Source organism: Dicentrarchus labrax, unplaced genomic scaffold (assembly GCF_905237075.1).
Source record: "Dicentrarchus labrax unplaced genomic scaffold, dlabrax2021, whole genome shotgun sequence".
NCBI classification, from domain to species: domain Eukaryota; kingdom Metazoa; phylum Chordata; class Actinopteri; family Moronidae; genus Dicentrarchus; species Dicentrarchus labrax.
In genome coordinates this window covers 16,374,467-16,388,615 of record NW_026136708.1, presented here as the reverse complement: position 1 = coordinate 16,388,615, position 14,149 = coordinate 16,374,467, and the positions used below count along the sequence as shown (strand labels likewise).

General features: G+C 38.3%; 2 protein-coding genes and 1 long non-coding RNA gene across 8 annotated transcripts; 2 read left to right on the top strand and 1 right to left on the bottom strand.

The window, feature by feature from the left end:
- Window positions 1-1,110: 1,110 nt before the first annotated feature.
- Window positions 1,111-7,393, top strand: matn3a (matrilin 3a). 6 transcript variants are annotated; one of them, XM_051409482.1, is made up of 7 exons: window positions 1,111-1,305; window positions 2,816-3,322; window positions 4,432-5,007; window positions 5,927-6,052; window positions 6,345-6,446; window positions 6,660-6,729; window positions 6,809-7,393. In XM_051409482.1, exons 1-6 carry the CDS (start codon window positions 1,143-1,145, stop codon window positions 6,713-6,715), a joined length of 1,530 nt encoding a protein of 509 aa, XP_051265442.1. In that variant the 5' UTR covers window positions 1,111-1,142; the 3' UTR covers window positions 6,716-6,729; window positions 6,809-7,393. The 6 variants fall into 6 exon arrangements, with proteins under 6 accessions (XP_051265442.1, XP_051265439.1, XP_051265441.1 ...); XM_051409479.1 differs by having other exon boundaries at window positions 6,342-6,446; XM_051409481.1 differs by having other exon boundaries at window positions 6,342-6,446; window positions 6,660-6,733.
- A 1-nt stretch (window position 7,394) lies between these two features.
- LOC127368560 (uncharacterized) lies at window positions 7,395-11,223 on the bottom strand. The gene is made up of 2 exons (XR_007885846.1): window positions 11,139-11,223; window positions 7,395-10,377 (listed from the first exon to the last, which is right to left on the bottom strand). It is a non-coding gene; the product is annotated as an uncharacterized LOC127368560 (long non-coding RNA).
- On the top strand, window positions 11,162-14,097 carry ttc32 (tetratricopeptide repeat domain 32). Its single transcript, XM_051409486.1, has 3 exons — window positions 11,162-11,332; window positions 11,499-11,665; window positions 13,297-14,097. The coding sequence occupies exons 1-3, from the start codon at window positions 11,217-11,219 to the stop codon at window positions 13,422-13,424; spliced, it is 411 nt and encodes a 136-aa protein (XP_051265446.1). The 5' UTR covers window positions 11,162-11,216; the 3' UTR covers window positions 13,425-14,097.
- Window positions 14,098-14,149: the final 52 nt, after the last annotated feature.

Genomic DNA, 14,149 nt, shown 5'->3' with positions numbered 1-14,149 from the left:
TTTATGTCATTATGACTCTTTTTTTCACGTCTGTGTGTTTAAGTTAAAGCAAAAGGAAAACAATCTCGCCTCGAGCTGTTGTAATATTCATATGTATGTTTCCATTATTGTATAATGACCTGAAAATGAGAAACATTGTGTTTTTGTTACCTCAGAATGTGACAGCTTTTTAAAGAGGAGAGCTAAGAACTTAGTGGCATCTAGGTGTAGTGGCAGATTGCACCTCCCTTGCCTCACCCCCCCCTTCCACGTGAAGGAGAAACTATGATACTCGCCAGTGTTTAGTTTGTCCGTATCGGGCCGCTGTAGAAACATGGTGGTTCAACATATAAGGTGACCTCTGTAGATAAGAACGACTCGTTCTAAGGTAACGAAAACGTAATGATTTCTATATTCAGTTGATCTTACAATAATAAAAACATACATATTATATAACATTTCTGCCAACAGATCCTCCTTAATGTTACACTGGACCTTCTAAACAATTAGTTTGACCTAATTACTGATAAACTAGAACATAAAGCGTTGCCTGAACTATCTTATAGGTTCTTCCAACAACTTCTCATCATCTTGAGCCAACTATCACAAACAAGTGTTCAGTATTTCATTTGATTTATTTATTAACGAAGTGAAGGTTAGGAGTTTATGCTGGGTTACTTGTGACACTTTAAATGTTATTACAGTTCACCTGTTGAATATTTTATAAGCTGATTTCACTATTTTTAGACTTGTGTTTAAATTTGATTACTTTTAGTAGATATATATATATATATATAGAGAGAGAGAGAGAAGCTTTCATCATTTCTACATTAAATATTATTCCTGGCAGTGTGCAAAATGTTTTAAAACACCATGTAGACTTTAATTTGAGAAAGAAAATATATTTAAGTATTATTATATTATAAATCAAACATTATAAATAAAATAGAAATATTAGAATCACCCTGGGACAGATATTGGAGTGGTTTTCTATACCGTCCCCCATACTGTCTGTCACCGTGGTCTGAAGTTCATGTCCCACCTTTGGATTGGGCAGAAAGTTTGAGGAGGCGGTCCAACCCCCCCCCCCGGTGAGCTGAGCAGGACCCTGAGGAGTGAGAGCAGGCACCAGACAGACCACCGGAGGACTTTCTGCAGATACGATGAAGCCTCTGTGGAGCCTGCTGTACTGCGCCTCACTGCTGCTGTCAGATGCTCAGGCCACATACCACCTCAGTGCGGGGGACCCTCAGCTCATAGCCGCACAGAGCTACGCACAGACCAGGAACAATGGCCGACCCCCAATCAGGACCCTGAATCCAGCAAGTAAGTTTGACAGAAACTAAAAGAATAGTTACTTTTTATTAAATTCAGTTTCAATGATGGACGACATTTACTCAAATGCTATAAGTACAGTTTGAGGTCATTTATACTTACTCATCACTACATTTCAGTGACAAATGTTGTAGTTTTTACTCCACAAATTATCTATATATATTGTATTTATTGTTATTTTTTTATTATAAAATAAAATGCATTACTATTTTCTTTGTTACTTTCTATGTGATAAGGATCTCTAGTTATTAGCAATTCTAATAAAAGAGACATTTCCGCTCTGAACTTCTAAACTAAATAACAGTTTGAGGTTAAAGTGTTCAAAATGTCCCAGAAATATAAATATCAAATAACTGAAAAAAGTCCAAAAATGCTGATAATTTGCATATCATCAAATTTTGTTCTTCTCCCATGAATCACTTCAGGACCCATCTAGATTGAAAACCACTGGTCTAAACTAGCTAACAGGATATAAAGCAGTGAAAACTAAACTTTGAGGGCCATTTGCAGAATGAGTACTTTTACTTTGATACTTTAAGTACATTTTGCAATTGAGTAAACATTTGAATGCTGGACTTTTAGTTGTAATAGAGTATTTCTACATTTGCTTTTTACTGAAGTACAAGATCTGAATACCTTCTCCAACACAGAAAAACACTATAATAAGTAAATGCATTCAAAATTTATCATTAATGTATCATCAATAGTAAGGTAAAGTATGTTTATGCAGAAAAATAAACCGTAACAGTGTTTATTATTATACAGTAAATGAGATTATTGGATTATTTCTAGAATTTATTAGCAGCCTGTTAATGTAGTAGATGGAGATCACATTAACTTTGAGCCTATCGTTGTTTTTGTGTGTAAAATGTTATTTAACTAGAAAATATAATCAATGCAGTGGAGTAAAAAGTAAATTTCCCTCTGAAAAGTAGAAGTATAAATGCATAAATTGGAAGAGCTAAAGTAAAGAACCATCACACTGTACTTGAGTAAATGTACTTTTAAATTACATTTGTACTGTTTTATAGCCACATTAGACCTTTTAAATCTCTGTTCACATAAAAAATAATGCAAATTGTTTTGTAATGTTAGTAATTTTTTGTTGCAGATTACATTTTAAAAGAGTAATTTTCAAGTTTAAAGTTTGAAATAGAGTATTAAAGGTTAGACCTGGCCTAGATATTTCAACTTCAAAAAGTATAACGACATGATTTTCCATTTTTCTCAAGCACATCATGCATGAAATCTGAAATTCTTGTCTGGGTGTTTCACAAGCTTTATGCAGGATAATCCCAGCTTGTTGCAAACAACCCAGGGTTGCTGAACTTACACTCATGCTTCAACTAATAATTTGTCTGTGCTCCTAAGAAAGAAAAAAAGTTGTTGTATATTCCACTACAACGTACTTTAACAAGTGTCAACTTACACAACTTTCCTGTTTACCTACTTTCAACCTACTAATGTTCTGTATCACTTTTCCTTTCTGGTGGCGCTGTAGTTCACAGAAGTGATTACACGTATAGAGGAGGGTATCACTACCACTACCAGCCACCAAGGATCCCTCCACCGGTAGTGTATCGACCTTTTCCTCTATCTCCTCCAGTGACTTACCACAGACCCTCAGTCCCCATGCCGCCCTATCACCACAGATTCAAAGGGCCAGTGGCACCACACATGCACCACATATACAAAGGTCTGTCTCCACCAGTAGCTCACCACCCCCACCAAAGGCTCAAAGGCCCCCTCCCTTACAAAATGAAAGGTCCATGCCCAACAAAGTCAGACCCAACAGTACCAACAACACCCGTGGTACACCTCCCTACCCTTCCACCTCTACCAGAGCCAACAGTGCAGCCAACTCGGCCAGCGGCTACGGTGGCGCCGGTGACAACCGTCATGCCAGTGGTGGTGACCACTGTGGCGCCAGTGGAGACCACCGCTCCCGTGACGCTACCGGTCAGTACCCAAAGCGGCTTCATCACCACCGTCAGTGCTGTGGAGACAGGTAGAATATTGCCTATAGTCAGGTTTGCTTTTCCAACCCAACCAATGCTCCTCAATGCTTTCCAGGTCAGATCTGTTTGTAATAGAAATATGCAAACGCCACTTAAAGCATTTATTCTTTTATTTAAAGGAATAAATCGACATTTTGTGAGAAACGCTTATTCTCTTTATAGCTGAGAGTGAGGTGAGAAAAAGAAAAAGGTAACAAAATCCACCTATCAGAACCACTAAAACTCACTAATTTACACTTAATCTAGGAAGCCATCATGTGGAGGTCCTGTTTTGTTGTGTTATATGTAATTGTTGTAAATTATCGATGTGGGTTCTATACCCATATAATCAGTGAGACTATGTACCAGGTCTCTCTTTATGCTAATCTAAGTGAACCTGTCTGCTGACTATTTACTGTACGGAGATAAGAGTGGTATTGATCTTCTCATCTAACTCTCTGCAAGTATAAGCGAATAAGAGTGTTTCCCAAAATGTCAAACTATTCCTTTAGAGCAGATGTCATTGTATTTTACAAGTGATTTAACTTGTTGGCGGCAATATATTTTAGTGTTAGAAGACAAAATAAGTAGCTTTCTAAATAGACTGAAATGTTATTTTACTTCATTATTCATCCTGTCTGAATTTATGAAACAAACAGGAGTATTTTTGCTGTGAAGAAGCAGAGTGGATCTGATGCTGCAGATATATAATTTAGTATATATGATTTGACAGGCAGGGCTCCTAACACCGTCTCCATCTTTAGGTGTGATGTCACTTTCTATATGTGGGCATCAAGCATCCTTTTCATTCAGGCAAATGAGATAAAAGGATATGAAATGTCTCTGTTGGACCTTTGAAACGCTGAAATGATACAGTATGAATGATGGCATGCTATATCATTTCACCAGAACCACAACCTTTTATTTTTACCACTGCAGTGATGTACAACGGTTTCCTTTTATTACCAAGGGAACAAGTATTGTACATCCATAAGTGTCCTGTGTTTTGTTCTTGATTGTTAACTGTATCACTCTCACGGTGACAGTTTAACCGACAAACTTGACTGTTTCTCTGAGTATCACATGGACTTAATCCCGCCATGGTTTGGTTGATCACCAGAGACAGACTCTCAGTGCAGGAGCCGTCCCCTGGACCTGGTCTTCATCATTGACAGCTCTCGCAGCGTGCGTCCTGGTGAGTTTGAGAAGGTGAAAATATTCTTGGCTGACATGGTCGACACGTTGGATGTGGGCACGGACGCCACCAGAGTGGCTGTGGTCAACTACGCCAGCACGGTCAAGATCGAGTTTCTGCTCAAAGACCACTTCAACAAACCCGACTTGAAGAAAGCTATCACCCGCATCGAGCCCTTGGCGGCTGGCACCATGACCGGCCTCGCCATCAAGACCGCAGTGAACGAGGCCTTCACCGAGCAGTCTGGATCCAGGCCTCGCTCCAGGAAAATCTCCAAGGTGGCCATCATCGTGACAGACGGGAGACCTCAGGACCAGGTGGAGGAAGTGTCTGCTGCAGCTCGGGCCTCAGGAATCGAGATCTATGCTGTCGGCGTGGACCGCGCCGATATGCGCTCCCTGCAGCAGATGGCCAGCATCCCTCTGGATGACCATGTCTTCTATGTGGAGACCTACGGCGTTATTGAGAAGCTCACCTCCAAGTTCAGGGAGACCCTGTGCGGTAGGACAGAGAAACCGGCGAGACCCTTTTCCCACCATTAACCCTGGTTCTAGTTCCTCAGTAAGGGACACCTACAGTCTACAGGGGGGTTTGTGGCAGATTGTGGATCATTTACTGTGTTATTGGTGAATTTTAAACTCTGAAATCATAAGGGGAAAATACAAGGCCAGATGCTCTCAACCCCCACATGGACTGCAGATGTCGGCACTAGACCCTGCTTGTAGTCGCAGAATTAAACCGGTGTAAAGTCTTGGGGCCATGCAGCCCTAAACTTTCAGCTTTTATTTATATAATGATCAATTTTGATTTGTATTAAAATAATCATTAGGGTGATTACTTTGGTGCTGGTGATATGTGTGAAAATTTCAATAATCTGAAGCAATTTGCTGATCTGAATTACAGAATTTTACAGAATTAGCTGCCCAAGATTTTGACAAATGAGGTTCTGCTGCAAACTTGTTAATTTGTCCATATAACTGTCATTACTGTTGTACTTCAGGGTTCTGTGAGTTTACCTGTGTTGTCCAACACACAGTGAACCTAAGCAGTTCGCAAATGACCTTGGCTGAGATGTGGTGAAGGTGTAAGAATGGACCCAGTTTTCCACCGCAAGTCACATGTAGTCAAGTACAAACTAAGAAAAGCTGGCAAATATCATTTTTTGACCTTGTAGAAGCAAAAATACAGTATATAACAATTGAATCAAAAATAGCCGTAGCAGTAAAAATTGTTTATTTTCTTTCTTTTTGTTAACATAGATCCTCCATTAGGAAGAGATTCTGATAACCTTAGTTGATTATTGCACTACCTTACCTTTCCCACCTACTTACAGTATACTGTATGCTTGCACATGAAACTGTATCCATGCTGCCATCTATCTATCTTGACAGCGCCATCCCTTAATCCCGGCTTATTCTAGGTCTGGACCCCTGTGCCATGGGACATGACTGCGAACACATATGTGTCAACACCAATGCCTCCTATTACTGCAAGTGCCGGAATGGTTATATCTTGAATGCGGACGAGAAAACATGTTCCCTGAAACGTAAGGACATACTGAATGGATTCCTGCAGCAAATGTGACTTTTTGCTGTGATAAAGTGCTAAATGTATATGTGTAAAAGCCTTACAAGCAATGTGCAGAGCTTCACAACATCACAACCAACTGGTGCATGATTCCCGACTCTGTAATTCACTGTTGGCTGTAGCATTTGTTGGACAATTATCGGATAATATTATAGAATTGAGTCCCTGTAAGAGTGGCTGGTCTTTTGTGTGCTTTTTCACTCTCTACATGTTCTGTTACACTGGTGTGAAATCTTTCTTCCTTGCAGAAGAGGTGAAGGTGGAGGTGGTGCAGGCGGATCCCTGTAAATGTGAAGCCAGACTGGTTTTCCAGAAGCAGACGCAGGCCGCCATTCAGCAGCTGACAGCCAAGCATATCCTTCCTGTTGTTCCAGATGGAAGACATTTTATTATAAACACTCTCTGCAGCACATTTCACTGAGGTGAAAGCTGCTTATTTCTACCTGCTGTCGTATTGTTTAACAGTGTGTCTTGTGTATGTTTAAGAGAGCATTACGACCACCATCTCTCGTTCTGTTTTCATCCTCTGATTGTTCACGTGAAAGAGTTTCCTTGACTGGTCTCACTAGCCGACGTGTCTGGGAGAATAGAGCGTCTGGAGAACATGGTGGGCCGTGTTTAAAGCTGGACACAGACGTAGGTATTAACAGCTTCTTTTTCATGCAGTGATTCACCCGCCACACAGTTTCACCTTTTGATTATTTACTTTCTGCAGCGACGACCAGCTGGTTTCCTGTCATCCACCCACCCATAACTACTGTATGGATTTCAACCGCACATCGAGGGAAGCTGTGATTCATAAACCGATGTCCTTCCAGTTACTGACCGCTCTGGACCGCTGTGTAACAATATAGTTGATCTGGGATTTTTATAAATATTAAATGTAATGTTTTGAAACTGCTGTAAAAGTTTTTGTCTAAACACTTATATGAACATAGTGGGATGTAGAATAACCAAAGAAAAGAAGTATTATTTTTCTCCTGTTCTGTATTATGTATGTTTTATGTCCTGTTTGTACAAAGTTACATATTGTATATAGTCATTTTTATGAAAATGTTGAATTGGATTTACTTAAATTGACTTTATCAACAATTAAAATGTTTCCTAAATTACATATTTTATGCATATATTCTTTATTATGGCTGTTAAAATAGTAACTATCAAAAGTTTTATTGTTACAAGTGTATTATGTGAATGATAAATGTTTCATCCTCTGTGTCTGTGAATGTTATACGATGACATAAAAGAATCATAAATGTTACCAAGCAGACAAAATAAACAATAAAATAACAACAAAGGAGTTTGTTGCGATACTGTTTTTATTTTTGAGTTCTTAACCAGGTGATTATTATAATATTGTGTGTGAAATAACACTGAACATAATGTTGGTGAAGTGAAGTTAAATCAAAATATATATACAATCATTTAAATTATTTCATATTATACGCATGCGTTGTGCAAAGCAATTCGAATGAGCATGGGAATGGCGGAGTCCGCCACAAACAGTGAAAGCTAGAGACGCAATGACAGGATGTGAATACATTGAGTGGCTTAAAATGTTCTGATCATAAAAAGTAAAAACATTTTACTTATGATAAGATCTGATCATTCAGATCAATTTCTCTTGATAAATTCCCTTAAATAAAAAATATTATTATAATAAATCCCACATTGTAAATCTTTATGAAACCTTGTGACCAAATGAATGTAAAGTTTCAGTCTGTATTAAGAATCGAAATCTAAAATATGTATCTGGATACAAAAGAGGCATTATATCAGACTCTCATATAACTGTAAGTTTCAATATGTATTTCTGTGTCAATATAGAAAGGTAAACAGGGTGGTCGAACTCTGACATTTCTATTAACAATGTGTTATAATTTCCTCCAGCAGTCAAACCGCTCTGATATCTGAGGTCAAGTAACGATCACTTCCTAACCCCAAAACCCTTCTTACTTAAAAACACACATTTAAGTCACAAATCATTGCAAGATAAAGCTGAATAAAGTGTAAAAATGTACCCACGACTGAGCACAGCTACTCATTTTAACACCTTGAATACATCCCCATCTGTTTTTTGCACCCTGTTATCACCATCGTGTTTTTTTTTACACCTTCAGCATTGCCAACCAAAAAAAAAAAACAACACACAGGGGTCATCGTGTTACCTCTGGAATGAGCTTATTTGTCTGAAACAGCCCTGACAACAGAGCGTCTCTGTCTGCTCGGTCTATGCGAGGCAGAGAGTCAACACGCCAACGTTTACCTCTAGTCTGGTTTGGATCCTCTCCCTCCTTCCTTTAACCAGACAGCTGTTTTATGTTTGTTTGCTATTTCAGATGCTTTCATGGTTACCACACACACACAGGCGGTCAGAGAGGTGAGCCCACCAGTGGTTCAGGGGAGGAAGATGAATGGGACTCGCACACGTCTGAGAAGTGGAAAAGACACATAAAGTTTTGGTGCAAACGCATTCGTGTTTGGAAGGTTTTAGAATTGAGTTTTTCAACATTATCCCAGAAGAGTTTTAACAGTTTCATTGATAATTGTGGTTTAATAGGGCACATTTTAAGTCTTCTTTATGTAACATTCTCCTCACAAATGTCTTTACTAAGCTGAGTGAAGGACTGATTAAAATAATGTGGTTGTACAAAAAAGGGAATAGCAGGATAGCAAGGACAAAAAAAAAGTTTGACATTTGGGGAAAATACATTCAATTGCCGAGAGTTAGTTGTGCAGATTGATACCACTCTCATGTCTGTAGCATAAAGACTGGAAACAGGGGGAAACAGCCAGCCTCTGTCCAAAGGTATTTAAATATGCTTACTACTTACTTATGTTTCTTTCAAAGCGTAAAAATATCCCTTTTCATTTCACTCTCTGCAATAAAGTGTATAAATGTATCTCCCAAAATGTCAAACTATTCCTTTTATTGATCTTTCTCTAGCAGTCTGAAACATTAGAACAGGAATTCACAAACTTTTCCATGTCAAACCCCCCATTAGCATTAGATTATGGCTGGCTGCCCCCTTTTGCCAGATGTCTTTAAAAAGCCATAAACAATACTACATACAATAAGATTTCAGTGGCCCAAAATATCTCTCAAAACTGGACTGAATACCCATTATTGTGAACTAATACTAAGACAGAAGATAGTTAATATATTAGCAAAAACTGTTGTAAGTCTTTAGAATAAGAAAAGGGACAACTAGAATTCAATAAAATGGTCAAGTATTATAAATACTATAAATAGCAAATATTTAAAAAATTAAAATAAGCTCTTTTATTGAAATACTACCTCAATCACCAGCTCTGTTCGCAGAATAAAATGTGGTTGAAAGCTCTTGAAAAAAGCTAGTAAGTGCACCTTGAGTGGTGTTTTTTTTGTCAAAGCCTTTCTATGAGCATCTTTATCAGTATTTTATTTGCGTTTTATCTTCTGCGAGAACCAAACTGAGACAGATTGTACATCCGGACGCTCTGACGGCAGTGAACTGTGGTGATGTGTGCAGTGTGGTGGTGCCGTGGGCCTGTCAGGGAAGAGGAAGCCCCTGGATGAACGTGTGTGATTGATGTTTGTCCCGGTTCTGCCAGACCAAAGTGGACTTTGATACTTTGTGTTAATTCTCTCAGCAAACAGCAACATTTAGGGCGCAAGAAGGAGCGCCAACTTCCCCCCAGGCTGCTGGACATAACAATCTTTGCTTCAGGAGTACAGGTTGCCAAAACAAACCTTTTAAGACTTTCCGTAGCTTTTTAAGGATTTATAAGTGGCCTCAAATAAATAATATTTTCACATACACATGCATAAAAAACACTTGAGTCTTTTTATTTAATGAATTCTGGGATACTTTCTCATCTTTTATATAGTTTGTGACTTCCTGGGTGTTCTGGGATGCAGAAACCTCTTGAACGATGTGATGACCTACAACTACTCCCAGGTTGTATGTTATTGTCATTTTCTCAGAAGTGTCAACAACCAGTGGACTACATCTTCTTCCTCCGGGTCAAACTGGTCCCCGTTTGATCTGTTTTCAACTCTCGTCCAGTCTGGAGATAAATGGGCCGCATAAGGGAAGTGCACGGCCATCGGGTGACCCCTACTTCCTAAAGGTGTCATTTTTCACCAGAACAGTTGACTTCTTCACCTTGGAGATTGTCTGGGAATTTCTCACCAGTTTGCTTATGGGTTGGCTCCTTGTTGTGTATTTACTGCAGCGAGCGTCCACATCGTCCTGAGACCGGTGTGACAGATGTGTGAGTCTGTGACTTTCACATCCTTGTCTTTAAAATAAAAACACCCTCACTGCGTCATTATTAGGATAATATAATTCCACACAGTAAGCCACTGGATTTTCTAAAATATTTACATATAATTTAAACTTTTTTTAAATTGCACATACAGCACTTGCACTAATGACTTCACTGCCTTGTTTTAATGAGAAGTCTGCCACCTGCTGTTACAAACTTTATAGGTTATACACTTATGATTGGGTGATTTCAATCATATATTATTTTAATTAGAACTAATATAGGACATGAGGAAAATAGTTAATCAACCTTTTACTAGCTTTTTTCATCTGATAAAGTTAGGAAATAAATGAAATATGAATGAAAATAAAGTTAAGAATTAAAAGATATATATTGTAGTAGTTTATTAGGCTCAAAGTAAATGTATATGATAAAGATGCTACTATATATAGTAAAATCATTATATACATAGTATATATGTTTAGATACACAGTAAAACATACAGACAAAATAAAAGTAATATAATAAGTACAAACAATAGGAGGTGTATCATATTAATGAAACCGCACAGTCCTGGTTATTATGTTGTAAATAAAATAAAAAATTAAAAATTAAAAATGTAGAACAAGGTGTTACTATTCACCAAATGTTAAAAATAACATTATATAAATAGTCAAATCAAAGTATATTTTAATTGCAATTGACAAATATTTCCCTTATTCATATTAATATCAATATTTCCAGTAGCCACGCCCACTTGAGTCGCAATGAAAAGTGATTGGACCTCGTCTTACCTGACGTCACATCCGCAGTTGACAAAACACGACCAAACCAACGTTCACGGGCTGCAGCCGTTGACAGTGGTCCGACTCATGGAGGAAGATAACTCCCAAATACTGGAAAATGCTCACTCTGAGTTTAAAAGGAAGAATTTCAAACAGGCCGAGGAACTGTACACGAAGTTTATCTCTTCCTGCTTACAGTCCAGGTACTGTTAAACCAGCAGCCATTTGTCTTAACAGCCACCGTAGACGAACCGGTGTTACGCCTCATTCTGTGACCCGTAGAATTCTGTGACCCGGGCTTCAGCCAACGGCTCGCTGACGTTGAGGCTGTTAAAGGTGTTGTAGAAACTAACGGTCATATTTCCACAGGGGGTGTGACGCTGGTAATCTGGCCACCGCTTACAACAACCGCGGGCAGATAAAGTACCTCCGGGTGGACTTCCATGAAGCTGTAGAGGATTACACCTGCGCAGTAGAGACTGACAGCCAGTTTGAAACACCTTTCTACAACAGGGGACTCATCCATTATAGATTAGGTAAGGATAGAGGTGTGCCATCTTTGACCCTGTCACAGATAAATAAATGACTTCCGGCCCAAACCTTCAAAATAAATGTCAAATTCATGATGATGTGTTTAGTTTTTTTTTTTTTGTTTAATTCAAGGCCATAGTAAAAAAAAATAAAAAAGACATGACAAAATCCATAACAGAAAATGTGTGCACAAAAGTAGGTAAGAAATTAAAATTAAAAAAAATTTAAACACATAATACAGATGCAGGAATACATGAATATGTTTTGGAAGAGTGGTGTTCATACTTCCTGTAGAGTTACAGATGAACCAACGCCTTATTATTAAGACACTTCATGTTATTTGTTTGTTTTCCTTCTAATTCATCACCCAGCTGTAAGTCTACTCCATGATAGTTCAATTAAGTCTTAATCAAATCCAAATTTGGACAGTACTACACAGTGCGACACATTCTTGTAAAAACACTCAAAACACAAGTTCCTCAAAAATGTCTATTTCCTAATATGATTGCGTGGAGATAAAAGAAGTAGCCTGTACTGGGTATCTGACAGAAGAACAGGGAACTCTGGTTGCAGTTGATGTTCACTGTCTGAAAGGCTGGAATAAGAAGTTTTCTATCAAACACACAGAGAGAAACTCCTATAATCCCTCAGACTCACTAAACACTGAGATTATATTAGTAAACCAACCAGTAAAAAACACTGGCTCAGTGCACTGATTCAGCAGAGTTTCACGGGGGGTCACAAGGCTTTCTTTTAAGGGGTATAAGTTCTAAAAAGTACATATGATAGGCCTACTGTATCTCAGTATTTAATTCATTCATAATTAAATTGTTATTTTTAAAGTTAGGATCATTATTTAAGATAGAAACACAGAGCAAGGCCACAGTGAAGACCTGAACACAAGCTATATTCACAGAGCCGTCACTCTCTGCTAAACAGCCTCATCCTGCATCAGAAAAGTACGCAGTTAAAACAACTTAAGAGCTAATAGAACAATGGCCAAGTGTCAGGGGGGGAAAAAACACTGGATTTGTCAAAAAGAACAACCTATTAAGTCTGTATGATTGCTAAAATACAGACTGAATAGTTTTAGAAAATCAAGTAAAATCATCTCTGAAGTTTACAGGAAATAATCTGCTGCAATTAACACAAACTTCCTGCAGTTATTTTCTCCACTGTTTGGGTTACTTTTTACAGTTTATCAGTTGTTATGCATTGAATATAATATGAAACATCCAAAAAATATGTGAGCGGTCGTCGGTTTACCCAACGATAGAAAAGGAGTCCCTTAAGAGGAAATGTTGGGAGCTACTGGCTCAGTGTAAGTTGAGCCAGACAAACTCTCTTTGACCATCTCTGCACAAATCTTATACATTAATCTTGATGTTATTGTTTCTTAGCAAAAGACCCAGCTGTCTTTTTACTATAGATCAGAGATCCAGTGGGATGAAGCTATATGTGGAGTCAGTTTGGTGTGTTCAGTCCTCAGACACTAGGTGGAGCTGTGTATTCACTTGTGCTCACATGTTCCAGAAATACAGAAGTGCTGACTCCTAACAAGCCAGTTTGGCAGTACATTACAAACCTATAAACTTACACTCGTTATGTATTTACATGTTTTTTTATTATCTTACAGGTTTTTTCGACGATGCCAAGAGTGACTTCCAGCAAGCATTAAAGCTCAATCCAGATTTTGAAGATGCCAAAGTGAGCCTGCAACAGACTCTTCTGGACCAGCAGCACAAGATAAACAGGGGATACTGACAGCCTCATAAATTATATGTTTTATATATCCTGAAATCTGGTAACATGTACAGTTGTTGTCAAATCACTTTAATATCTGTACAGCTATAACAAATGAAGAGGTTGTGATTTAATCTGAAGATTAACAGTTTTAGTGTTTAAAGATATCAGAATGAAGATGAATTTTAACGTGAAACACAAACAGCATAAAGCAATCTGCACAAGGTAATAGACTTTTAAAGGATCAGCTGTATTTCTGTTGAGTAAAGGCCTTGATGATTCTGCACTGACTCCTCCAGTTGGAAAAACTGGCCTCATAAATGAAAGTATATCTGTGTAGTGTAGTCTGTGAGTGGACTGTGCAGACTGATCGACCCAGGCGCACCAGGTAAAACGATGAGCTTGGGTTTTACTGCCAGTAATAAAGACACTGGGCCGAGGTTTGTGACTATAAACTGAAACCATAATCAAACGTTGGCGTACAGTCACGATACGAAGTCTCTCAGCTGCAAAGTAAAAACAGGTTTTGTGTCTTAAAGAGAAGTCGCAGTTCAAGTCTGCTTACGAGTTGATATTAGGTTACTAGGTTCCTTTGACACTTGACTTGATGAATAATTAAGAAAATTATATATTTCTGATGTCAGACACAAATCAATGTTTGTAATCTGTGAACAATAAATTATTTTTTACCGCACAGCTGATTGATATGTGTTCATTCTCAGATACGTAGATTCTTCAATGTTGGG

What these genes read in the sequence shown, in the direction of transcription:
- matn3a (XM_051409479.1), top strand. Translation starts at nt 1,143, where the DNA reads ATGAAGCCTCTGTGGAGCCTGCTGTACTGCGCCTCACTGCTGCTGTCA. An exon ending in CGTCAGTGCTGTGGAGACAG is followed by an intron (nt 3,323 to 4,431) that starts GTAGAATATTGC and finishes GTTGATCACCAG; the next exon opens with AGACAGACTCTCAGTGCAGG. An exon ending in GAAAACATGTTCCCTGAAAC is followed by an intron (nt 6,053 to 6,341) that starts GTAAGGACATAC and finishes TCTTCCTTGCAG; the next exon opens with AAGAGGTGAAGGTGGAGGTG.
- ttc32 (XM_051409486.1), top strand. Translation starts at nt 11,217, where the DNA reads ATGGAGGAAGATAACTCCCAAATACTGGAAAATGCTCACTCTGAGTTT. An exon ending in TCTTCCTGCTTACAGTCCAG is followed by an intron (nt 11,333 to 11,498) that starts GTACTGTTAAAC and finishes ATATTTCCACAG; the next exon opens with GGGGTGTGACGCTGGTAATC. An exon ending in ACTCATCCATTATAGATTAG is followed by an intron (nt 11,666 to 13,296) that starts GTAAGGATAGAG and finishes ATTATCTTACAG; the next exon opens with GTTTTTTCGACGATGCCAAG.